This window comes from Tinamus guttatus, unplaced genomic scaffold (genome assembly GCF_059628265.1).
Source record: "Tinamus guttatus ecotype Peru unplaced genomic scaffold, ASM5962826v1 Tinamus_guttatus_pri_ptg000104l, whole genome shotgun sequence".
Classification (NCBI taxonomy): domain Eukaryota; kingdom Metazoa; phylum Chordata; class Aves; order Tinamiformes; family Tinamidae; genus Tinamus; species Tinamus guttatus.
Genome location: NW_028288638.1, coordinates 3,741,078 through 3,767,112, shown reverse-complemented (window position 1 = coordinate 3,767,112; position 26,035 = coordinate 3,741,078). Strand labels below are relative to the sequence as shown.

Sequence of the window (26,035 nt, the reverse complement as noted above, 5' to 3'; positions counted from 1 at the left end):
TTTTTTTTTCTCTCCTCCCCTCTCTCTGTGTGGTGTGTTGAGAGCACTCCAGTGCTCACAATTAGTGGACCAGAACTGCTGTAGTTTGATAGCCAGAAGACTTTGGATTCTGTTAACTTATAAAAGCAGATTAGCCACACTCTAGTTACTCCTGGAAAGCCGACTTAAGTCTTAGAACTTTTTTCTTTGTGAATATCTATTAATCTAGCTTGAAGAGACTGAGAGGTCTATTCTTGAACTTCTACAAGCAAGCTTTTGAGCTCTTTCTTGCATTTATCTATCTTTGTGGATAGCTGCATTATTTATCACTATTAAAAAGTCCATTTTTCTCTGAAATGTTTTCACTCTCTGCTGTTTTGCTCCATGTATAATAGTCCCAAGAGTCCCAATGGGGAGCTGTTGGATGTTAGCATAATGGGAACAGTACAATAAGGACTCATCAATCTTAGTTTACTCAAATGCTTATTTACAGGAAAATCTCCACTTTATAGACTTCTTTGAGAAAAAGTCTTTGTTGATTTCCCAAGCACAGTTAGCTACAGGTGGAGAATCTGGGGTGCACAGGTAGTGTTTCTGGGAAATGTAAGCAAGGTGAAATACTAGCTCCTGAAGAGAATATGGTCTCTACTGATCCATTGAATAAGAGGCTGATAACTAGAGAGCATGGCAAGAACAGAGGAGGGTGCTGAAGTCTTTCTGTTAACTAGCACATGGTTTGAGAGAGAGCTGCGCTCTTCTGTAGATTTGATGTTTATATATTTTTCCTAAACATAAGAGTAAGCCCATTGCGAAGCACTGGTGTTTTCCAGTAGCTGAAACCTTCACCAGGGTGTGACAGTGTTAAGAAATGTGGCAGGCTGAGTTCTCCAGGAGGATGTGAAATGTGTAGTTAAAGACTCAGCTGACTTGGGTTCACCAACCTTTGACAAACCCTATGATCTAGCTTGCAAGATTGCTTGCTCTGTCTGTGAGGTTTATTGCTGCCACTGCTGCTGCCTTTGAGAGTTAGGGGAGGGAAAGCAGTAAGGGATTATGACCTCCTCATAGTTACCCTGGGGGTGCATTCGCTGTTGAAAGCAAGAACAAATACTTCCTTGGTTCTGCCTTCAGCCTTGTAAACGTCATTTTGGAAATGTAGAAACAGAGTGCATGGGTCAGCACACGTCAAACTGCTTTGCTGCTGAGGATAACGTGCCTCCTGTTGGACTGTTAGCCATTATTTTTAGTTTGTAGGTCATTCTGATGTTGTTTGCTGTGCTCAGGTAAATCTTTGAAAACAATGTAAGTTTATGTAGTAGGCACATTTAAACTTCTTTTTAAAAGTAGCTTTATTGTAAAATTGCTAGATGTTTAGAGCAAGGTCTACAATGTTGACCTAAGGTTTTCCAACTTTGAAAGGTGTTACTCATGTTCTCTAATCCTCAAAGCATACCTCTGGAGAAAGCTTTACCATTCCAGGGAGGGGAAGGGAGATGGTGAGAGCAAGCCACGAGAGCAGTGCTTCAGAGTGCCTGTGAGAAATGTCTTAGAGGATTGAAGGCAATGGTTAAGTTAACTGTTTTCTGTTTCTTGCCAGGTGCTAGTAATGTAAAGCCATTGGATGGTGTGAAAATTCTTGATCTAACAAGGTTTGTGTTTGTTCAGAACAGTCTGTCTAGATGCAATTACTTGGATAAAGCAATGAAGAAAATGCCCCCCCCCCCCCCCTTTTTTTTTTAATATCACAGAGTGCTTGCAGGACCTTTTGCCACGATGAATTTAGGAGATCTAGGGGCTGAAGTTATCAAAGTGGAAAGACCAGGTAAGACTGACTTTTTTTTTTTTTTTTTTTTTTTTTTTTTTTTTTTTCTTCTTTCATCACCCTTCCCCTTTTCTCCCCACCCTTTTTTAGGCATGGTAAGAAAGAAGGCCAGTTTAACAAATGCTTGGTCTGAATTTTTGAAATATTTTATTCATGGTTGATTTTTTTATTTTGAGGGGTTCTCGGATTTACAATAGTGTCTTGGGCCATGTGCATGGGCTGAGGATGTAAGATCAAACATCTTTCAAACTATTTAGAAAGACTATTGCCTACTATGTTTATTTGATGATGGTGTGCGAATATATGGCATTGTGTTTAGAAATATTTACTTTTGTACCTATTTGGATATTATTGAGAGGCGATGGCTTGTGTATCTGAATCATGCTGACATCATCAACCTTTTTGCTTCACGTGGTAGAGAACTAGTTATTTGTAAGTTTGCTGAAACATGTATGATCTGGTTGATTTAATAAGTTTAACATGGTACTCTGGGTAGGTGTGTCTTCTTTAGAAGTAGCCTAATATTTAGCAAAAATAAGGATGTGAAGAGTTTGAAGTTGTAATATCAAGGCATTTTTTGAGTTATAAGTGGAAATAAGAGTACTGAGTTATGACCTGTTCCTAAAGTACCTTGTTCTATCACTCAAAATGAAAAAAGTTGTTTTTTTTAAATTGCTTGGACTTTGTTTAGGCTTTAATTTGGACATGTGAATGTTAATGTGCATGGGGCTTTCTTAATAATGCAGTGCTAGTATTAGAGCAGGGCTTTCAAATGAAGTGTGTGGAACATAAAAAGTTTGACTTTATACAGCAAAGTAAAAAATTAGAAGCAGTTGCTTTTGAAAGATTTGACAAAGGATTAGTCAACTCCAGTCAAGATGAGCAGGTCTTTAGCTCAAAGAGCTAATAATTTACTTCCAGGGTATATGTAGTTTTATGTGTATGTGACTTTTCCTTTTTTTTTTTTTCTTTTTCTTTTTTTTTTTTGAGTTTTTTTCACCTTGTTGAGGACCTCACTCGTTTATTAGCACCTAAAGATTGCAATTTCTTCTTTGTGCTACATGACTATATAATATTGCAGTTTGTTTTTTAAAAAAGTATAAAATCATAAACTGAGTTTATATACTCTTACCTCATGCTGAGTGGGTTTATTTAAAATCCACAATTATTGTGTTGCTGTTAAAATATTACCAGAAATGATGTCATCACTGATGACCTTTTACATTTTACAAAGTACCTTTTTCATATACTTGAAGGCAGTAACCCTCATGCTAGTGAGGGTATTAGCATATTAAAGACCTCTGTTGGATTTTGTGACCTTATCTTCTGCTTCTCCCGAGACCGTAGGTGCTGTATGAGAATTGCCATTCTTTTAAGCCTTAAAAAGAAGATATCCATCTGCACTTTCAACCTGCTTAAATCCATTTCATGCCTTTGCCATATTAATTGGACATCTGTTGCTTATCAAAACACAAGGCTTCCAACTGGTCGCTTGGGGGTCTTTTCTCCCAGAAATAGTGACTTTCCACATGCAGGTAATATTAATGCACAGGATACTGTGCTTGTGGAACCTGTCATAGTGAAGAGGACAATCTTAGATTTTTGCCTTGTTCATTCTTGTTATGAGCATGAATAACTATAACACTAGTTTTGCACAATTATTTGTGCACAAAATGTTTTTTCTAATGGCTAAGAACTATGTATTGATGCAGTTAGTCTTCATATTAAGAGTGTGAAAATAAATTTTGCTGTTGGCATTTGGCACAGTAGTAAATTGACAGGATTATAGAACCCTGTATTGGTCCTTTCTCTAATACATAACCGTAAGGAGGGCTAATTCTGCAGTTTTTCCTGAGTGAGGCCTTCATCTGGCTTGCCTGAAACATGTAACATGCCATACATCTGTAGCTTGTCCTGTGTTATTCCCCACTTTGTGTAAGTTTCCACTTCAAAACTATTAATGCTAGAAAAGAGATTTTTTTAAAAGAGCAAGTGAAGATAAATTACACATTTGAGATACTAAAACACATTTCCTACACTGTAAATAGCAAAGATATCTTCACTGAAAACTTCTTAAATGTTTGGTCATATCAACCAACAGGTCATCCACTGGTCATTCACCTCTGTGTCAAATGTTTGCATGTTGTGACAGGGCAGAAAGTTTTGTACCATGAGATGAGATTGACAAAGTTATTAATCCACCTGTCTGAGTTATGCAAAGGGACAATGTCTGTGATCAAGTATGGACTGATAACTTCAGGAATGCACTTTCTAGCTTTTCTAGTGTTTTGTTTTGTCATTAAAGGAGAATAGCAGCCTGAGAATTCTTAATTTCAAACACTTATAGATTGTGGATAATCTACTTGTTCTGTGAGATGATACCTGTTTTCACAGCAGTAGTGTCTATAAAGCTAGGCTTACTCACAGACTTCATCTGTAAAGAGTGCTGGCTGCATTAGTGTCTTGTCTATGTTTTGTTGAATGTCTTGAAAGGTGAAGATAGGAAAAAGATACTCTACCCCCTGCCCCAGCCTTCCCCATAAACCAGTATAATTCTTTGAGAGGATAAAAAGTACAAATGCCGGGAAGCATCAGTAATTTGTATGTTTGTGTGGCTTCTACAGAAACTGAGCTTAAATGACTTCAAGTGTAACCGCAGAGTACAGTTTAATCATATAACAGTGGTTATGTTGCATTGGACTAAAGGTTCACTTGGAAAAAAGGAACTAAGGAAAGTTTTCACACACTTGCGCTTGATAATGTAGTTAAAATCTAGACAGATATGTTCCATATCCGCTACTGCTTAGAATCAACATTATAGAAATGAATTAAAAATTAGTTTTAAATCTAAATAAAATATATGGCAGGCTTTGTAACATTTAAAATTGCGAACAAAGCTTAAATGATACAGTGACATGAGCAAGTGCCTGCAGAAGCTTTAATGCTATCTTATATTTCTGTGGGGCAAGGGCACTCCTGAAGGGGGTAGGAGGTGGGGGACTGTGTCAGCTGCTGCAAGTGCTGCTGCCTTTTGCCTCTGCTCTGGAGTGCACAAGTTGTTGCTGATCATTAATTACCTTGACTTCTTGCCCACAGTGTTTCAGGAACAGCTGATTGACTCTGTGCAGCACAAGAGCTTCTGTTAAAATTTTCCAGACTGCCTGAAAGAATGTCAGTGTAGTACTGTTTTAAGTTAAAAATAAATTAAGCCAAAAAAAAAAAAAAACAGATTGGTGGCATTTGGCTGTATATTTACATTTTTAAATTAATAATCACAGCAGTAGCAAAACAAAGTATTTTAAAATAATCACAGCACTAGCAAAAACCACATCTGCTTTGTATAATCAGCTTTTAGGCTTTTTTTTTTTTTTTTTTGACATACACCTCCCCAGATATATTTCAAAAAGTATTTTTTGCTTGCCATCATTAGGAGAACCTTAGGAGATTTAAATATGACCTAGGGGTAGAAAGAAACAAACAACCTTTGTATTCATTTTTCTTTTTTGCCTGTTTAATATTGGACAACTGCAAATGTTGTGTTATTTTTTTCAGGAGTTGGTGATGATACTAGAGCCTGGGGCCCACCTTTTGCTGGAACAGAAAGTGTTTATTATCTCAGTGTTAATCGAAATAAAAAGGTAAATGAAAGTGCCACATTGAACACTGGCCAGTGTTTTCTGTCTTTACAACTACAGACATGGTGTTTTCCTTTCAAATTATTATTATTATTATTTTTTTTAACTTTGCCGGTATGAGGTGCTCTACTATATAGAGTGTGTGTAATCGCTGACAAATTTACATGACTTGAGACTAATTGGACATGAGTAGCAAGAAATCAAATAAAAATGCTTAACAGGGCAAGCTTCCAATTCATTTTCTATTGAGATGTTTTGCAGTATTGACATTGGCATGAAGTTACATTACACATTTCAAGAAACCACTCCCCCCCCTCAAAAACAAAATAAAAGAAACAACAAATAAATGAAAAACAAGATGAGTATTTGGAACAAAAAAAGTCTGAAACCCTGTGATACAGTTCTGTGGTCAGCTGAGGCCAAAGCAAAATCAAGAGTGGTACTGCCTGTCCTCAGTTGCTGTGTCTCTAGTATTTTCTCTTTTCCCTCCTCAGCTGATGTGGGAGAAATCAACTGAAATTAAACACTGCTGAAAGAGGTGTGTGTGGTGTTTTTTTTTTTTTTTTTTCCTCATTTCTTCTCTCTTCTCAATCAATATTTTTAGATGGATGAGATCAGCTGACCTGCTTCACCTGGCAACTGGAGTAGGGGAGAGCGGTAACTTGCAACTGTAGTGTGAAATTTTAGTTTTGGTTATATTTAGAAGTTGATGACAAGGACTAGAAGGCAGTTGATAGAAATGATGGTGTGTGTTTTTCTTGTTCCTAGAGTATAGCTGTCAATATGAAGGACCCAAAGGGAGCTAAGTTAATCAGAGAGGTAGGTTCTAACAGAACTCAAAATATGTCTGTTTTGTACTGTTTTGAATCTGAGTAGTAATAAAACTCTGAATTTCATAGATTAATTTGATATCTGATAATGAAAAAAAATATTGTGGTTAATTGTTAAATTGTAAATCATTATTTCCATGCTTTGTGCCCAGAGATTCGAGGTTAGAGGTGAATTATGCAATTTTCATACTATCTAAAATAATTCTAAAATATTATTATATGAGACAATTTCAATCTCTAATTATACTTTTATTTATAATGTTTCAAATGAAACATTGAGAGAGAAGTAGATAACTCGAGGCTTGTATTTTACTGTGCTAGAAGTCACAGATCATCTCCTTGTGATTTTTATGGTTGTATTTGATTGTCCTGTACAGTTTGATCAGCACAGTTTGAATCTTTTTTCTTTTCCTAAGGAAGTCAGTACAAAAAGGAGGTCTGGGCTCCAATATTTTCAAGGTCAACTGTTACAGTGTATTCATGACTTCGGTTGCTGTCCTGTAGGTGGAATTTTGTATTTATATTTCAGAATTTGAGTGATATCTTTTCCATTGGGGGGAAAAAAAACTATCATCTTCAACAATCTGTAAAACTTGTGCTTTGTTAGCCTTTTTTATTTACTGAGAAGGATATACTTTGTACTTGCTGCTACCAAGTTTTTTAGCCCTGCAGTACTAATACATCCAAAAGGGTGAGCTGACTTCTGCTAATGTTTCAATGTCAGATCAAATCACTTCTTTTCACAGTGAAACCACATATATCCTGCAATTACTGGAATTTGTCTGGTAGTATTTTTTGCTAAAAATATTATCTAAAACCGCAATAGGTTACTTTTTGATTAATTAGTCTGATTTTTTTATGATCTTCTTTTGTCAGTCTAGTGAAAATGAAACACTTCATCTGGAAATTTAGAGGAGATAAGCTGAGGATTCTCCAGTGCTCCCTCCCCAGTCCCTGTGTAGAAGAGAACCACTCACAGTTAACTGCTATGAAGCTGTATGTTTTTCTTCTGAAAGTATAGTGAACAGACATAGTAAGAAATGTTTTGCTTGGTGTCCCCAGGTGTATTTTGGACAAAATCATCTTAAAGTCCTTTATTTAAGAGATGATTCTCAAGCTTTGTTACTTATTATTTGACTTCCAAAAGCAGGGATAGAAAGGGACTATCTAACAATGTCTGCTGGTCCCATGTGTGTGGGCTGGTCCTGCTTCATGGAGAAATGAAGGCAGCTGAGGCTGTGAGACAGGAAGAGCTGGAGGCAAAGAGAGCTTGAGCTTTAGTTCCTTCTATGTGACTGCTAGTGTTTGTGGTTAGGAAATGCCCTTCTCTCCTTTTGCTGTACAGGAAGATTGCTTCTTGATATATATCTATATTTACAATGATTTTAAAAATCTTTCTTAAACTTGCAACTTCTTTCTGCCTGCAAGGTGAAAAACACTTTCATGATTTGCAGAGTTGAATGCCAATTTGAGAACTTTTGGTATTATGAACTGCATGCTTGATGTTCAAGTACCAGATTGAGTTCAAATACCACATGGTCTGTAAACTGAGGTAGCAACTTTCCTGTTCCTCATTGCTCATGCAAGAGCTTCATCCTCTGACTCCAGCAGTGCAGGGTTTCCCAGCCTTCTCTGCCTGGTAAGGTCTCTCTGCTGTCACTCTCATGTAGAGCTAATGTCATGCTGCAGGTGGTTCCTGCAAGTAGCAGTACTAATATCCATCTTAGTTGGGTGTCACTGAAGTAGTCAACTGTATACGGAAATGACTTGCTAAGATGTGATGTTAGAGAATTTCCAATAGAAAAACTATCTGTGTTAAATATTTTCTGTGCTAGCTGTGGAAGTGAAGATATTCTGCTGAGACAAAACTCTTTCCCTGGTAAAGATAAAGCCGTGACAAGAAACCTAACTTCTGAGGAGTTAGAAACCAATTGCAAGATTCACAAAATTGAGCTACGTATGAAGAGCAAAATGCTCTTGTTGCTGAGTTGGTTTTCTTATGGTTTCTATCCTTTTATGAAAACTGCTTTCAAAACCACTACCACTCTCAGTTCCTTAAGTCAATGGTGCCCATCTCTGTGGTACAGCCACATTATAAATGGGCTAATGTTATCAGCCATTACTGCAGTATTAAATGATTCTGCTTGTGGTGTCTTGACTTAGTGGTAGTTGTCTGAAGTATTTGGGGCAGAAGTCATAAAATTATTTGAATCTGATGTGGAACCAGAAACAGGTTTTGGTGCAAAGGATGCAGTGACACTACCTGCCAGAAGAAGCTTTTCACTAGCAATTGTCTTCTGGTAACATCAGGACAGACATGTTCAGATGTCTGCTCTGTTGAAAAAGTGTGTTAGTATCTGTAAGGCAATTCGTAACAAAGGAATGCGAGTTTTGAGACACTGATTATTTGTAAGTATGCATTACTGCCTTGAGCCTAAGCCTTAGAAAGAAAAATAATAAGGCTACAAGAAATACCTTTCTTAAGAAAGATGGCATAGTTAGAATAAATTATTGTTCTTCAGGCTGCGCCCCCTACCCCTCCATCTGTGAAGTCCTAGAATAATCCTTATACATTTTTAGAAATATACAAATAAAACAAAGGACTAAAGTGTTGAGGTAGATGAAAAAAGCACAGCAATTGACAAATACAATCAGTGGTACTGAGTAAACTGAAGAAATCTGTTCTTCAGTGAAACAGGATGCTTTTCTTCCTTTGGCACAGCACTAAATTTCTTCTCCCAAAGTCTACTATTTAACAACACATTATTTTTATATTTTAGTTCCCACGAATTTATTCTTTGTTCTGGTCATTCTGGCCTTGTTTCCCTTCCTAATGTTTTCTTATTGTTATTAATGTTAACTGCCTTTCAAATACTAGAATTTCTCAATGAAATAAAGCCTTTTTTCTTTTATATTTTTGGTATTTTTTCCATTTTTCAATGATGACATGTGTACCAATCCCATGTTCTGACATCCTTTTGTGCTAATACAGCTTTTGAGACATATCTTTTCATCTTTTTAGACTGTTATTCAGCAAAGTTACTTTCAGAAACCCCCCCCCTTTTTTTTTTTTTTTTTTTTTTTTTTTTTTTTTCTCTCAGAACTTTCAGGATCTTTTGAGCATTGAGCATTTAGTCTTAACTAATTCATTTTTGTAGTTAAGGGTGAGAGATGTGGGAGGACTTAACTGGATGCAAAGCTTCTTAACTGGATGCAAAGCTTCTACCCTCTTTTTTCCCCCTTCACTAACGGATTCAGTCTGCCTTCCTGTGAGGACTGTGCGTGTATGCAGTTTTTGTAAAACTTCTGAAAGGAATAAATAATTTCCTATATTGAGTTGTTGTAGCATTGTCCCATGTTGATATTGAAGGTAACATGACTGCTTTGGTGTACGTGATGCCTTTTTCTTTCCTGATGCATGGAAGTTGAGCAGATGTGTGTTGTGACATGTATTCTTTTAGCTCAGGCCTGGTTTGTATTGCTCGTGCTGAAGACTAAAATAAGAGAGGGATAGAGTCAGAGAGCTTGCAGGGCACAGAGTGTGAAATTTCAGTTGGTGGTGGACTTAAAAACAGGCAGTTGTTTAGGATCAAGGTCTTGGCATCCAATTCTCAACCAGCTCAGCCTTTGGGTACCTAATATTTGCGTTAGCGAGCATCTCAAAGCAAGTCCAGTTGAAGTGCATGGGCCGCAGCTGCTATGCATCAAAGCCTATTTCCAGCCCTTAGGAGAATTTAAGTAGCAGATGTGGCACAGCACTCTGTCTTCAGTGTTTGAATTCATTTCACTGTGTGGGAATACGAACTCTGCGATGTTGGGCCACTGTATCCTTTTACTTAGTACTGTGTGTTGCCTTGTCCAGAGATATGGCTTTTTAATTTGATTTTTATTTTTTTTCTTCTTCCCCCCGCGTTACATGAAGTGTCTGTTTCTACTCAGTGACTTTCAGATGTTATCTACATTCAATACCATATACCAAAGAGCTAATGATTTTCAAAGCATTTTAGTCCATACCCTCATTGCAGATTGGATGGACTACAAACCCCGGTGAAAAAAAGCACAGAAATTGTATCCTACTTCCTATCATGGACCAATTTGTGAGCTTTTTCTTTGTTTTTAACTAGCTAATGCTGACATTAGCATTAGCTCTGTGGAAACCTTAATCATCTTGAGAACTTTATTGTGACAAAGGCCTGGTTTTTAATAGATTCCATAAAATAATGTTCTGTTCATTTATATGGGGTTATAAACTGAAAACTGTTGAGCTGTCCATACTGCTTATTTAGAAGCTGGGCACTGCTCATATTACTGTAGCTATTTAAAATTAGTAGATCTAGAGATTCTTGATATGGTTCCTTTAAGAATAATTCACAACATAGATTAAAATGAATTTTTAACCTTATGTTGAACTTAGTTTCTGTAAATGCTGTTAATGTTTCTTCCATACATCCAATGAAACCATTCATAATGTACATACCTTATTGCCTCAGTAAGTTTGAGACTTTCTTGTTAACTTTTATTTTTTATTTGCTGGCCTGGCTGTTTCTTTGGCTTTATATTCACCTAAACAGCGTAAATACTAGGAAAATAATGTTTTGATTGCTGATATGAGACACTAGTCTATAGAAGCAGTCCCAATATAATGTATATGTTCCTCTAGTTACATAATTGTTTCAGAAAATACAACTCTTTGGTCAGCTTCAAATAATCTAAAACCTTTCATTTTTTAAGGTTATGCTTAATTCATGTGCGTACATCCACATGTACCTGTAAGGGAAATGTTTGTTAAATTCCTCAAAAAACGCCTGATCCAAAACCCTCTATATTCCACAAGCCCTAAACTTTTTTTCACATGTAGTTCTTTTGCCTCAAATTCTTAATTAATTTGTCTTATGAAAAATCATATTTTGTATATCCATAACTTCATCTAGGGAATTATGGTTCAATGCTCATCAAAGTTATAAATTAATCTGTAAATTCAGTGGGTTTTGAAGTAGGTCATCCATTCGGTTGTGATGCAGAAAGTCAGGCTTCAGTACCTGGCAGTGCTGCTCCGATTGATGTGACTGACATGTTCTTTGGAAACTAATCAAATTGCTGTGCTGGCTGTTTTGCCCTCCTTTACAGCAAGGGGGAAATATAGCCTCTATTACAGTAAGTATAATCACTAGTTTTAATATAAGCACATTTTAGAAATTATTTCTAAGGCAAAGAGTGATCAAGGTACTTTCTTCTACCCATTTTTTCCCTCAAGTTATTTTGCACAAGCGAAGCGTGTGTTTAGAGTTGCAGCCTGTTCTGTAAATTGTGGTTAGATCTTTAGAAATTGATTTAACACTGATAATTATGTTGCAGTTTTATCTAATGGTTTCAAAGAGTGTTTTCTCGGAACACTGTACCTCTAATGCGTAGTTAGCAGAGATATACAGTCTAGCATACCTAATCAATCTGTCTACGTTTCTGATTTTGTTTTTCTCCCAGAAAAATAGGAACAATCTTGATTAGAGCAATTTTAAGTTTCGTGAGGAATCTGTTGAACTATAGGAATCATATTAACCAACCTTACTTTGTTACATTCTTTTCTTTTTTAAAGCTTGCAGCTGTCTGTGATGTTTTTGTGGAAAACTACATCCCTGGGAAACTGGCTGAAATGGGTCTAGGTTATGAAGACATTAAAAAGATTGCTCCTCACATAGTGTACTGTTCAATCACAGGTATTTTAATTTTAGTAACTTGTGTTCACTGTTACCGATATTACTTCAGTTATCTTACTGTGAAAGATCTGTGGTTATATAGAAATGTGTTATTTTTATGTTACAAAAACATTTTAAAAAATATTTTTATGATAGAAAACAGCTAGTGTAGGATAAATGATTTAGATTGTCTTCAGACAGTTCTACTTTGCTAGTTTTAAATGATACCAGATTGTTGCCAATCTGGTATCATCCTAGTGGGCTTTCTCTACTCTTTTAAAATTATCTTGTAGAGTTTTGTTCATGGAAAACTTATGTTACTTTGCACAGATTGACTCAAAAGGGATTGACTCAAAAGGGAGAAAAGTTGTTGATGGTTTGGAAATGGTGGGAAGAATGATAAGGAGGTAGAGATGATAATATAAAAGCCTGCATACATGTAATATTAAATATGAAAAATCCAGTGCTAAAAATAATCAAGCACTAATATTAATGGAACTGTGCATGTAAAATTTACAGCTTAAAAAAAAATAGGGAAGCTACAGATACTTGTAAACTTTTTTTTAAAAACTCTAACTACAAACCAGACTTATGTTTCTGTATTTCTAAAGAATAAATGGCTTTCGACTTTTAGTTATTGAGCACTGGAAGCCTTTAATGGGAACCAGATAACTGTTTAGTGTGTTGGGACAGTTCATCATGCTTGTGTATCTGAAGGACAGAAAGGCAATTATATTCTAGGCTTGCTGAGAAACCTTTTTTTGTCTTTTGTTTTGTACCTTGTTTGTTTCGTCGTTAGTGACCAAAATTTCTTTCACATTTGTTCGTGTACATGATCTCACTATTGCAGTTTGTCAAGTGTGTTTGTATTTTTTGCCTTAAGGAAACATTAAGGTAGGAAATAGTCTGGTTGTTTCTTTGATAAGCTTCAATTGCGGTTTTGCTAGGACCAAATACAGATATTTAAAAACCATTCTGTAATGTTGTTGACTGTACTGCAGTCAAACATTCTTGTCTATGTGCATTCTGAAAATGCAACTTTTCAGAAAACAGCAGTGTTTACACTCTGCAATTCTGTGCTTTTGCACAGCACCTGCACCATTCATTGCTCACTATGGCATTCAACTGCTTTTTGACTTTTAATTGTGGCTTCTTGCCTGTGGAGGCCTATTAAAGAGTGACGCTTTGTTTGGGCACAGAAGTCTGTCCATAGGCAGCGTCTTGCGTGTTCTAATTTTGGGCACTGCAATTTCTGAACAAAAATCAAGTTTAGTTTAATTGAGGCAGCTAGGATGGATGCCTGCGCTTCAGAGAAACTGCTACAGGAAGTAGGTTACACTATTCTGACAGGCCCTGAAGAAGTATTTGCTTTGCTCTGCAGGCAGGAGCTGTGCCTGTAGCAGCCTAAGGAAATAAGGTTTTGAATGAACCTGAAGTAGCCTCAACATAGGACAAACTGAATCTAGGAGATTCCTGAGAGCTCAAATGTAATGTTTCTGAAGGAGAGACGGAGAACATAATGTCAAGTTATTTGGTCAGATATGAGAGATGTGCTGGCCTAGAACTTTAGATTAAAGGGACTAGTTGTCTTCACAAATAATGAAAATTGCTGATACAAATTACCTTGGTTACAGAAACCCATATCCCAAGTCCGAACAGTGAGATTTCATTTGTCATTTGGCAGATGACCTCTGTTATCTCTGGTACAGTCTGTATCTTAGTTCTCAAGGCCTTTCTGGTTCGGGAATTCTTTGAGAGATAGTAATACACAACATAACATGAATTATGTTATATGAACTATGAATGGAGAGGAATGACTTATGCTTTTTAACTTGGTCAACTTTGAATGTGCTTTTCAAAGGGTGTATTTTAGTTCTTATAACTAGTGAACAAACAGTGTTATGTTGGTTATTGTTAATGACCATCATGAAGTATTTTGCACCTTAGATGCAAGAATAGGCAGATATTTTGACATAATACTTAATGATAAGTAGCTAAGAAATAAACATCCAGTGCATCAGAATTGGGATCTTTTCCCCAACTTTAATTTTTGATTTTTCTTTCCCTTTTTACCCAGGCTACATGCTGAAGGCATTATAGCTGTTTCATTTAATAAATTACAAATAATTACTGGACCCTGCTTTTCTTATCTGTTCTAGTCAGGTCATTAAGGCGACTGGATATCATCTGGAATGGTTTGCTTGGGTTTGGAACCGTGCTACCTTTCAAGTTAGAACATCATAGGTATGGAATGTGATCAATACCAAAGTAATTCGAAGGAATGTATTTCACCCTAGAGCATAAGTTGCAGAGCAGCTGTGATCAAGATGTCCTAATATTTTTGTTTATTTGTCTCATCCAGTTATTAAATACAAATTTAAATACAAAGATTTTAGGATGCAACTCGATTTAATTTTAAAGTCCATTGAAAGATATAGAAAGCACCTTTTTTTGATTGAAGGCAATACTGTATCTTTCCTTGGGGCTATTCCAAAGAGACTGAGCTCCACAAAATCCTTTTCTTTGCATGTTTTTTTATCCTTCATAAAAAGTGCAGGCATGCACAATATTTAAAGACTGCTATTTGTGAGATCTGTGTGAAAATACATTTGTTTTGGGAGTTCAGAGCCGCTCGTTAATAATCAGCAGCACTAAGTAATAGAATTTTCTTCCCAAAGACTTGCATTTTTAGAACATTTTTACCCAGTTATTGCCAGGTTTGGCAGCCACTGGTTGTATTTTGCACTCTTAGTCACAGTGATGAATAGCTGTGCACTGGTTAAGAGTTAGGTTATTTGCCAGATTTTTGAAGTGGTTCAGATGCTGAATGGGTGCACTCATTGTAATGTCCTCTTGTGGCTTGTTGCATATCAATTTATATTTTGTGCTCCTTCATGTTGAGCCAGATGGAGCTACTATGTCTTTGGAGTATTTAGTGTAGCTGTAGTTGAGGATGGTTCCTCTGGGCCATCTGTAAATATTCCAGTAAGTGTCTTTCTGCTTCTGGGTGATGGGTGAAATGTCAGGGAGATGTCACCAGCTTGTTCTTCGTCTAATGTTTCCTTGGGTCTCCCTGTTTAAAACACAGTATCACTAAATCTTGTCTCATCAATTCCAGGTCTGTATGGTTCTTCCTGGCCTCCCCACCTCTTCACTTCCTCCTCCTGCTGTTTTTTCCTCTCTCCCACCTAGTAATGCCTTTGTGTGCTCCCATGGTCTGTCAGATCTGTTTTCCCAGCCGGTATCCATTGCCTTGTCTGCCAGTTCAGCCTCATCCCTGCTTCCAGTTCAGCTCCTCACCAAATATCAGATTTTCCCCATATCCTTTGGCTGCAGGCTCATGCTTTGCTACAACTCCTCTCTGAGATTATCTTGTTTTTCAGCCCTCCAGAACTTTAATTCTGGTATGTTTTAGTTGTTTATTCTTTTCTCTGCTGGGACATGTGCTATGAGGGAGCATGCACCTCGCAGACTGAATCTCCACAGATTTGAGCCCTGAGGCATTATCAAGTGTTTCTCTGAAAGGCATACCTTAAAATGGGATTTGGGAACATTTTAATGGGAACAATAACAATGAAAAAGTGTGATCTTGACTATTTTTTTTATCAAGTCTTTATTCCAAGGAACAGAAATTCTGGGGCTTTTAAGCAAACAGCTATGAACCTATTATTTTTTTTAATGTAAAAAAAATAACCTCTTCTACCCAAGTCATGTGCTTAGAAACAGCAGAGTCCTGTGAGATATTTTAAAGAAAGTCAAAACTTTGATTCCTATACATCTTAAAGATGAAGAACAGACTCTACTATAGAAAATGCTTTTTATTAATAGAACATATACAGAAATGACTGCTTCAGCTGAATGTGCGTGTATTGTAGTACCTGCTGCAATCTGGAAGACACACTCTGGACTTGAGATACGCTACTTCACTGTTTATTCAGGTTCCAGCAATAATTTGGAATTGCCTGTTTTTAAATTTCTGCACTATTGTAAATTGTCAGTAATTGCAAAATGAAATAGAGGATAATTTTCCAGCAAGCCCACGGTCATGTGTAGGTGAAGAGTTTAGATATCAATAGGCAAAAAGCTGCCGCCTTTTTGGTGTTTTGCACCTCCTGATTAGTGAACTGAGCTTCTTATCTAAACAACTCTGACAGAAGATGCCAGCCTTGCCATGGCCCTTGCTGGGCTGAGGATGGCCGTGATGTCCCCAACTTGGAGTGCTCACAAGCCCCAAACCTGCCTCTTATCACTCTCAAGCTGCCTTTGGTGGTGGTCATCTTAGAACTAATTGAACTATATGTTGTGACAGGTCTGTGGTTGAAATCGGTTTAAGTTGTTCAAAACTGTCTGGTTAAAGTAGAAGTCACAAGGGAGGGACCGTTTATTGCTACTGGGTCTGAGTAGTGGCTCAGACGGGGAAGTCCCACATTGTTTTCCAACAGGAGGGGGCACCCTCTAAAAGGAGAACATTGGCAGCATTTTCAAAGCAAAGCACTTGGAATTTTCTCTTTTTTTTTTTTTTTTTTTCTTTGACCTTTTCCCCCCCTCCTTTCTGTGAAGCTCAGTAGGCAGTAGGTTTTGAAAGAGACCAAATTATTATTATTATTATTATTGAATTATAAGACCTTCTTCACTTGGGGAGATCCATTTCTTATTTACTAAGTAATTTACTAATTTCTATTTTATTAAGTAAAATCCTTAGTATATGCAGTATAAACTGAAATCCTAATTGCATGAAAATATAGGAATGATTTTTACATAAATTACATATATTGTATGGTAGGAATGAAGGGGAAAGACCTTGCAGACTGCTTTATACAGAAATAAATGGCTAAGACCAGCAGGAGTTTATTGCTTCTCTTCCCAGCCAGTGGTGCTAATGGCTAAGCCTCATGTTAGTTATAGCTAAATGTTCTTCCTGATGCCGGATAGTGAACTGTGCAGCAGTAAAATATGATCTTGTAGTTTTCATTATATGGTGCTACAGAATAAAAGGAGGCTTGAAAGCAGCTTCCTTGTGCAGAACTAATGCAGGTCTGATTTGTGAGGATGGAGAACCAAAGGACAGTTTTCCTACTTTTAAAACGGATTGATATCGTTGGTGGCTTTGTATGTTTTCCTCTGCTCCTGGCAAAAATAGCCTTCTGGGATCCCAAACAAGCCTATCCAAAGGAGCTGACTGCTGTAAACTTCAGCTGCTTGACAAATTTTTGGAGCTGAGCAGGAGGCCGTTTCCGTACGGGAGGCTGCTGTCAGCCCAGCTGTGCCAGTCAGGAATGGGAAGAGGTGTGAGCAGTGACAAGAAACTCTTTCTGTTTCTTGGTTAGTATGAAGAGTGTACAAAGTTTAATGATCAAGCTATGAATCTGCATTTGTTTCCTATATTTTTATATTTTATTTATGTTTTATAAATATATAATAATTTTCCATATTTTTTCCCAAATTGGAAAAAAATGGCCAAAAGCTCCATGCATTTAGCAAAAAAGTACCATGCAATTGGGAAAACATCCACATATGGGCTGAATTGCCATATTTGGGCATTTGGGGGGACATCCTGAGTCTGAAATCAGCTTATTTGGGCATTTTGACCATTTTGGGGCATTCCAGCGGTGAATAGCCATATTTGGGCATTTTTACCAGTGTGCAAAAAGAGAAGGGAATGATCTGTTCCTCGTGGTGGAAACAAGCCAATGACTCTTTAGTTGTTATTAATTTTCAGCCAAGAGTTTCCAGATGATTATTTCTACTGGATAGGCTGACTTTGCAACAGGAGTAGGTTCCTCACAGGCATTGCCAAGTCGTCATCCTCATTCCTGGCAGTCTGTAAGGACAGACGTCTGCTGAAAATGGGATTAGGCCTGGACACTGAGGTGAACTTCTGGAATCTGCCTCAGCATTATTCTTCTGGATATATCAGGAATATCTCTCTTAGCCGGTAGTGGATCCAGCTCTCTTGTGCTCGCAGTGCGCAGCGCTGTGCTTACCCAACCCCCTGTCCACAGCTACCCAGCAGCATGTGTGTAGAGAGCAGGCTGGGCTCCCTGAGCTGGTAGCGGGGTGTGGGTGGATACTCTCCATCAGGCTTAGGGAAGTATCCCTTCTTTGCTTGGAAAACTCTTGCACCTTGAAATTCAGTGTGGCTAGTTAAATTTTGACTGATTTAAGCGAAAAGAGAGATAGTCGCATTCTGAGGCTCTGCAGGGAAGCCCTGCCTTCTCTTGACTTAGAGTTAGCAAGCTGAAGAGCTAGAGGGCACGGCCAAAGTGCCAGGCTGCATTTAGGTATTGCTTAGAGTTCAGGCCAAAATGCTTGAATTGGCATCTATAAAAGCTGCAAAGTAATTGGCATAAGGTGCGTGTACTCACAAGCATCAGTTGGAAGTGTCAGATCTTGATGCTTGTTGATTTAAGGTGTTTTATTTTTATTATTGCTTGTTTTTATCTCTCTTAACTGTTGCCTCTGAATTCCCCTTTGTTGTGTTGGCTCTGTTCTGAGGTGAATTTGCCTGCCCAGGATGTTGCACTTCCTTACCTGCCGACCAGCACGTGGCCCTTGCTTGTTTTCCTAATGTATTTAGCGGCTCGGTCTTTGCCAAGTTTCATAGAGGGTGTCTGTTAGATTTTTCTTTTCTTTCTTTTTTCTTTTTTTTTTTTTCTTTTCTCATCAAAGAGAATGGCTTGTGTTCTGCCTGTTCCATTAATCTTTATTAAGTAAAGATGGAAGCTGTCTTTAAATGAGTATTTTCTTTTGGCAATAGAATGAATCAAAAGGTGTTTCTCATTAATTTGTTATTCAGTGGGGATAATCATCTATCTGGTTTGAATTTGTGACAATATTTAGTTCCTATTTGTAGAAATGCCTATGTTGAACATATTTTCTGTGTTTTGCTCAGAATATTCTACGCAGCTTGACTTTATAATGTCATTTGACATGTGGGAATCAAACTACAGGGAATTGGTCTGTGTTGACAGCATGTCTCCATGTTGTTTTTTCCTCTCTTTTAGTACAATGTGTTTTATATTTTGATTCAAAGTTTTATCATGCTATCAAATCATGAAGAGGTGCAGAAATGATGGGATTTGGTGTTCCTTAGCATATGATACTAGTATTTTGGACAAAGGTCATCACGAGAAATGCAGACCTCCCTTTTTATAGCATGAAGTGTCATGTTGAATTTTTCCTAGAGCAATTAAGGTCGTCATTAGCTTGAAGGCAAATTCCCAAATGCAATAAAGGTAATATAACATTAAAAAGAAATCTTTTTTTAGCTGGTTGTCCTCTAAGTGATGATCTTGCAAAACTTTGTTGTCTGTTTATCCCAGACGCTTTCTGGCAGCTCCCAGGCAAAATGGTCTGTTAGGAGTTCTGTCATCATATCATCAGTAACTCCTAAGTAAGCAAATGGAGTGTCCAAATGTGTATTCAGCACATCTTGGAATAGCACATCTTGGATCTGCAGACACATGGAACTCTGTCTGGGCCGGAGTTGTTTATTTGGTTTGCCTACTTGCTCAAAATTTAGGAAGAATGCCTGTCATAAATGTAGCAAAAAGCGCACTGTCATCTGGCAAAAATAAAATAAAGCCATGTTGTTGGTGACATTAGCATTAACATTTAGTTAGCATTGTCTAAGCTAAATTTGGAAAAGCATATTAGTCTGATCTAACAGTTCTTTTTGGAAATAGTATTTGCTAGCATTTTTTAAAATTAAATGCAACATTTTGAGCGTGTGACATTTGGCAACTTCACTAGTAACATGTTTCTACAGCCTAGTAGCTTTTACCACTATTACATTTTTCCTAATCTCAGCCTGACCTTTCTCACTTCATAATATTTATTTTGGTTTCTCGGGATAGAATCATTTAGAGTGGATTCCTGAGTAAAGTATGTCTCTTGTATGTGGTAAGTACAATCAAAATTGTTCGGGTGTATTTAAGTGGATAAACTAACAGTAGTTTGTTATGACATGTTATTATTTCCCAAACGTTTGTCCCATATGTTGTCTGTAAACACTGTAATTTTTCCAGCAGTGTGTTTTAAAGTTGAGTGCCATCACGTGACCCTTGAATGCTAAGCACAGAGATGCTGGACTTTTTTGTGCCGGGGGTTTCTCCTGTCTTTCAGACCAATCAGTCCCATTTTGGCAGAGCAGGAGTGTCACACCAGCCCAAGAGAAGGCACTAGCATTTCTTTCCAAGTAAAGAGCATCTTTGTTATCTAGGTGTCTCTGCAACTGAAAAAATCTGGGAAAAAGAAATACTTTCAGTTCTTCCACTTGTCAAGAATTGCTGTGATGCAGTAAGCAATGTAAGCAGGTAATAGCAGCTTGACTCACTTGTAGTTTTAACCGAAATTGCCAGTATTTCGAGGAAATTTGTTAAGAATTCCCTTCAGCAAATAGCTGAAGCTTTCCTTGGCTAAAAGTCTTAGAAAAGGTCGCTGCTTCTGTAATGTCTCTAGTGATGAGAATCTTTGTGGTATTACAATTTAGTGTTTAGCTTGATATATTATCCTTCTGTTTAGATAGAGAAATATACTTTTTAAGCATCTGACTAGCCTCTTGTTGCTCTGTGTTTGAAAACTTAGCCCTCAAGTAACTTTACACTTTTGATGTTGGTTGTTCTTACAGTTCCCTTAGCTGTTACTGTGAGCTGCTTTACTATTCCCTTTTAGCTGCTTTTTCATCTCATTCCTTAATTTATGAAACTAAGTGTCACTTTACCCTAAATATGAAGGAAGAGAAAGTTTCAGGAGCGGAGAAGTATCTGTTTTTGTCACATTAAGCCTCACTTAGTATTCACACAATTATGCTTATGCTGCATATTAGCAAAAGAAGTGATGGAGATCTTAAGGAACCTTCTCCCTCTATTTCCCCAACTGAAAAGACAGGGATGTGTTTTATTTTGTCTCTTCTTACCTAGAAAGTTGCTTTCGTATTTCTCTCGAACATTTCATTTGTCTTCCTCACAAGAAAGGAAAGACAATTATGTATAGAATAGAATGAACTGAATGACCAGGACAGGTGGGTGTGAGTGCCTAGGCTGTGTGAGAGGTAGTTTTTTGGTGGACACTTAGCATTTGAATTCCTGGCTGTTTCAGATACTTGATGGATAGATTAAAGAACACTCTGACAGTGAAAATTTTTTCAAAGACACCTGGATATCTGGCTGGAGATCTAGTCCATTATAACCAGTTTGGATTGCTCGACTAATGTGAAACCTGCAGTAAAGCAAAATAGCTCATAGTGTGACAGTTTGGGGAGTTTTAGGGTGGTGAAGTTGGGAAGGAATCTGAATAATTGTGCCTTTAGCCCCAAGTTAGATAGATGCCTAAGTCTTTCCCAGGCATTTCCTCTATCCATATTTCCTGGCAGTAAGCCACCTTCACTGACTGTAGTTTTTGTCCTCAGGCTGTCAATTCAGACTTGAAACCAAAGATAGCCTTGTGTTTCTCTTTGGTTGTGATCTTTGGAAACTAGGTAGACATTCCTTAGGACCTTTAATTTTATCCAGAAAGCCATCAAATAACAAGCTGATTTCAATGCAGAAGTTTTCCTGTATGGAAAAGGACCTACAGTATGTGTTTCGGTAATACCACCAGAAAAATGTGGAAACTAATCACTGTTGCTCTTCCTGAATTCTGTGTTTGAGGGATAGGTGTATGTCTTTATTAGAGGAGCACTGCAAGGAATTTTTCAGTTCATCTTTCTACATACTAAATGCTTAATTTTCAGATGTCTTCTGTTTTTTAAAAACACTCGTGTAAGCAGATGTGTTGAGATGTCTTTACTTTGCCAATATTTGAGGCCAGTGCATAATTTCTCAATTATTTCAGTATGCTTTTCACTATTCAAATAATGCTGTTTTGAGTATTTTTTTAGTTGAGCAAGATAGTCTTTTTGAAGTGTGCCAATGCACATTTAAATGTATTTTAATACTGCAATTCATCCCTAAGAGATAATGGTGTGTGCATATTTAGAGCTAGTCAGAGTATTTTTGGGCAGGTGCACCATACATGCTGTTATATCAACATTTACTTTTTGGTAAATGTAAATGTGTAAATGAAAGGAAAGATCCCATTTTACCTTTTAGGGTCACTTGTTGTCTGAGGTGGCAACAATTTTATCTTGACTGGAGCTAGGTAAATTAAGGTGGAGCCTAGAAGGCATGACAAGAGTGATTGAATTTGCTACCACTTTTAGGAGAAACTTTTAGATGTCGTGCTCTTAAGGGCTGTTGCAATTTCTATTAGACGCAATGATGAGAATAAAACATGTTACTACTTTCCCACTGTCTTCTACCCCTGGTGTCATTGGTTCCGTAGAAGTCTAAGTTAGTCAGTAGCTACTTTTTTTTGATCACTTACTGTCAGTACATTGTGCAGGCCCAGTAGCTTTCAACCTTAAACTGTTAGGCTGTATTTTTATTGTTGCACAGGAATCTCTGGCAGAGCGATAGGATTGATAATCTAGATAATTTTTTAAATCTCTTCAATTGTTCCAGGAAGAGCTCCTCAGACAGAAAACTGCATGGTTGTTGCTGAAGGAACATAGAATCATAGAATGCTTAAGGTTGGAAGGGACCTCTAGAGATCATCTAGTCCAACCCCCCTGCACACGCAGGGTCACCTACAGCACGTGGCACAGGACATAATAGAGTAAAACAGAGCAAGAGCATCTTCTGTTAATTCTACAGTTGAACAGAATTGTATTTAAACTTTTCTATAAAAATCCTTTGTATTTTTGTCATTTCAAAAGTGATACCATTTGAACTCTTTTGGGAAACAATATGTGCATGCACCCACATCTGCTCTAAGTAGATGTTTTTTTGGATGGTAATTGTTTAAATAATGTAGAATGAAGTGAGAGAAGTAAGAGTAATTCATGTTTAAATTATAATATCATGATTTTAGATGCCATATGCCATGCAAGGTATCTTTATGTTAATGGAAATATAACATGGGCCACATGGGAAATCTTTCTCTGTTGGAGAAAGGTTTCTGAAAGGAGAAAGGTGGTCTGAAAGGTTATGGTAGAGCCTTTGGATTGACATATGTGTCCTAACCTCAGTAAATTTAAAAGGTCTATTCACAGTGAATAAGAATCTATTCATAGTGGGTAAATAGAACTTAGCAGGGCCAGAAATCTATGCAGAATTAAGATCCAACACATCAGCAGCATGGGACAGAAACAACAGGTTTACTCTTAAAGCGTGCATGAGTAAATAGACTGTAGCTTTCTTTGATTTGTACAACCTTGAGAAATTGTGAACAATTGGTGATGAGAAAGGCTGGTTTCCTTTTCATTCCAATACACTGTGGAATTGTATACAATACAACAATCTATATGTGTTTCAGTACTCATCCTCAACAGAATTAACTGTTCTTTCTCTGTTCTAGGTTATGGTCAGACGGGTCCAAAGGTTAAGAGAGGAGGATATGACTCTATTGCAGCTGCTGTTTCTGGTCTCATGCATATCACAGGGCATGAGGTACTGTGCTTAACTTGTACATAGCAAAAAAATTTCTATTTAACTTATGAAGTCTTGGTGATGCACACGACTAAGGCTGTGCTAATGCAACCATGTTATGTGCCCCCTGACTCCAGCAGGATGAAGTCTCTCTGTGATTCTAAGAGGATAATGGTTATCTCTCTCTATGCCTTCAAAACAGTTGAAAAACCTGAGCAAATTATACCCTAAACTTCCACTGAATAAATTGTTGGCAACTTATTGCTCGTTTGTTTATGGCCACTTAAATTCAGGATACTATTAGGTGCAATGTAGACAGCTGGATATGGGAACCATAGTTGCTGTAGTGAGAAGCCTCGCTTTGATACAGTGAGAAGAACATTGGCTTTTCAAGAGAGGGAATTGTGGAGAGTCAAAATATATACATACAGATGACACTGTCAAGCTGTCATTCAACTTCTTTGAAAAAGAGAAATGCTTTTTTTAGTGTCTCTGGGAAAGCTGCATGTTGCTCTTCCCATTGATAGACAAGATCTTTGATAACTGAAGCACTTTGGAGATAGCTTAGGATCTGGATTTCATGCATATGTAGAATGCTGGTGAAACAGGTGCTTGAGACAGATTGAAGCACCTGCAGATCAGGGACTGTGGTCCCTGAAGATCATTTCCTGAGTGGCATAGTGGTGTAGATGCTTTTCATGTGTCACAAATGTTAGCTAGCCCTCTGCAGTGCTGCTTCTGATGCTCTGGAGTCACTCCTGCAGATTTTTACTGATTTGTATGACACTTGCATGCTCTAAATAAACAAGCTGCTCGTCAAGTTTTCTTACTCAGTGTCAGCTCTTTCTTTTTCTTAAGATGGTTGTAGCAAACTAAGCATGGGTAACCTGAGCATAACTCTGCTATAGGATTGATATCCTACCTTGGGAATCCCTGCCCATAGATTTTTTTTTTTTTTTTTTTTTTTTTTTTTTTTTACTGAGAACAATGGAAAACATCAGAACTCCTATGCCTCAGGCAAATATGGTTACCAGAGCCCTCCTTTCTATAAAAAATTGAAAAAAAGTTAGGCATTGTTTGACTGAGGCAGCTGTAACATCTCATGCCTAGTGTCCTAGGAGTATTACCTACCCATTGCTGCCCTGTTCTTGTTGCATAGCCACAGGAGGCGGATCTGCAATACTACAGCTGGTTGTAGCAAGTGTTAATCTCCAAAACTGCACTTCAGAAAGGGGAGATTGCAGTGGGGATGGAGCAGCTTGTTCCCACTTAATTTAACTGTCACGTGTCATCCCAGAACAAAAGGAGATGGGAAGGTGAATGTGGTTGTTGTGCTCGTTTCTGTTCAAATACCCTAGGCACATGCAGGAAGCACACATGGACTGACCTTAATGGTCTGATTATAACATTGGAAAAATCACACTAATGTGATTAACTTCTTTTATATTTTGACCCTGGTGTCTGCAGAATGAAGTTCAGTGCTTGCAATGCAATGCCTGAAACTTCACACACATTTGAAAATGTACCAAAAAAAGTTAGATGGAACTATAAATTTTACAAAAAGGCAAGTCTTGCTAGTATGAATTCAGTAAAGGAAAATAGATTCAAAAGTTTGGGAAAAAAAATCCTTATAAAACTTCTCAAGGATTATGTGGATGACAAAGAATGTAAGTCATGAAAGCAATATTCCTACATCGCTGTTATGAAGATAGATTTTATTAAAAGGTTATGTTAAGATCTACACTGGAGATCCAGATGTTCACATCACCTCACCAGGACTTAAGGCAATGTAATCATAAGAGCAGTTTAGTTATTGTTAGTAACAGTTCTGTCTATTCACCAAGGGCTTTTAACAATTTCAACTTAGTCATTCTCTTGCCTGATTAAAGTAAACATGCCCAAACTGACTATATTTTGCTGCAATTTGAAGTTTCTTATGTTTTATTTCATCATTTTCTCATAACCATTTTCTTCTGATTTATAGAAGGACAATTTTGTTTTGAAGGCTTTAATGGTCAATAGTATTGTAGATGTAAATGTGTGGTTTGCTGTTGTAGAGAGGATTAACTCAAGTGGTTTTAAAATAATGTTGTATTTTTGCTTGAAAGTTTACCATCAATAATACATTGTTATTTTAAAGTAAATCTGTATTTATTTACATGTGACTGAGTTTTGTGGAACTTTAAACAGATCTAGCTCTGGAGGAGAGAAAAAAAAAAGGAAAATTTTGTTTCAGTCTTCATGTAGAGAAGTGTCAATTTTTTTTTTTTTTTTTTAAAAAGTAAGATTCTTTTAAATTAAACCTTGAGATATTTCTTGATCAGGTAACAGAGAATTTGCATACTAAAACTAACCTGACAATTTGAAGTATACATTAGAGATCAGCTTATCATGAATTACAAATGCTTGTCTCATGAACAGTTGGAAGGAAAAAAGCTCTAGCAGATATAAGGTAGTTTTCCTGTTGTGTTGTGGTAGTCATAGATGATCATGCCAGTATAACAGAGCTCTGAGAACTTTTTTTCAGTAAAAAATCACTGAGCGTCATTGTAGGATGATCTTGGAAGTCTTAGCTGATGGAGTTAACAACTTATAATGAATTCGAGCA

The 26,035-nt window shown here is 37.2% G+C and overlaps 1 protein-coding gene across 1 annotated transcript in view; it reads left to right on the top strand.

Annotated features, from left to right (window-relative positions):
* Window positions 1-26,035, top strand: part of SUGCT (succinyl-CoA:glutarate-CoA transferase) — a 286,888-nt gene that overhangs the window by 3,540 nt on the left and 257,313 nt on the right. The window contains exons 4-9 of the mRNA XM_088520850.1: window positions 1,577-1,628; window positions 1,728-1,801; window positions 5,354-5,439; window positions 6,205-6,255; window positions 11,860-11,980; window positions 23,357-23,448. Coding sequence (XP_088376976.1) covers window positions 1,577-1,628; window positions 1,728-1,801; window positions 5,354-5,439; window positions 6,205-6,255; window positions 11,860-11,980; window positions 23,357-23,448 — 476 coding nt within the window. The remainder of the gene's footprint in view (window positions 1-1,576; window positions 1,629-1,727; window positions 1,802-5,353; window positions 5,440-6,204; window positions 6,256-11,859; window positions 11,981-23,356; window positions 23,449-26,035) is intronic.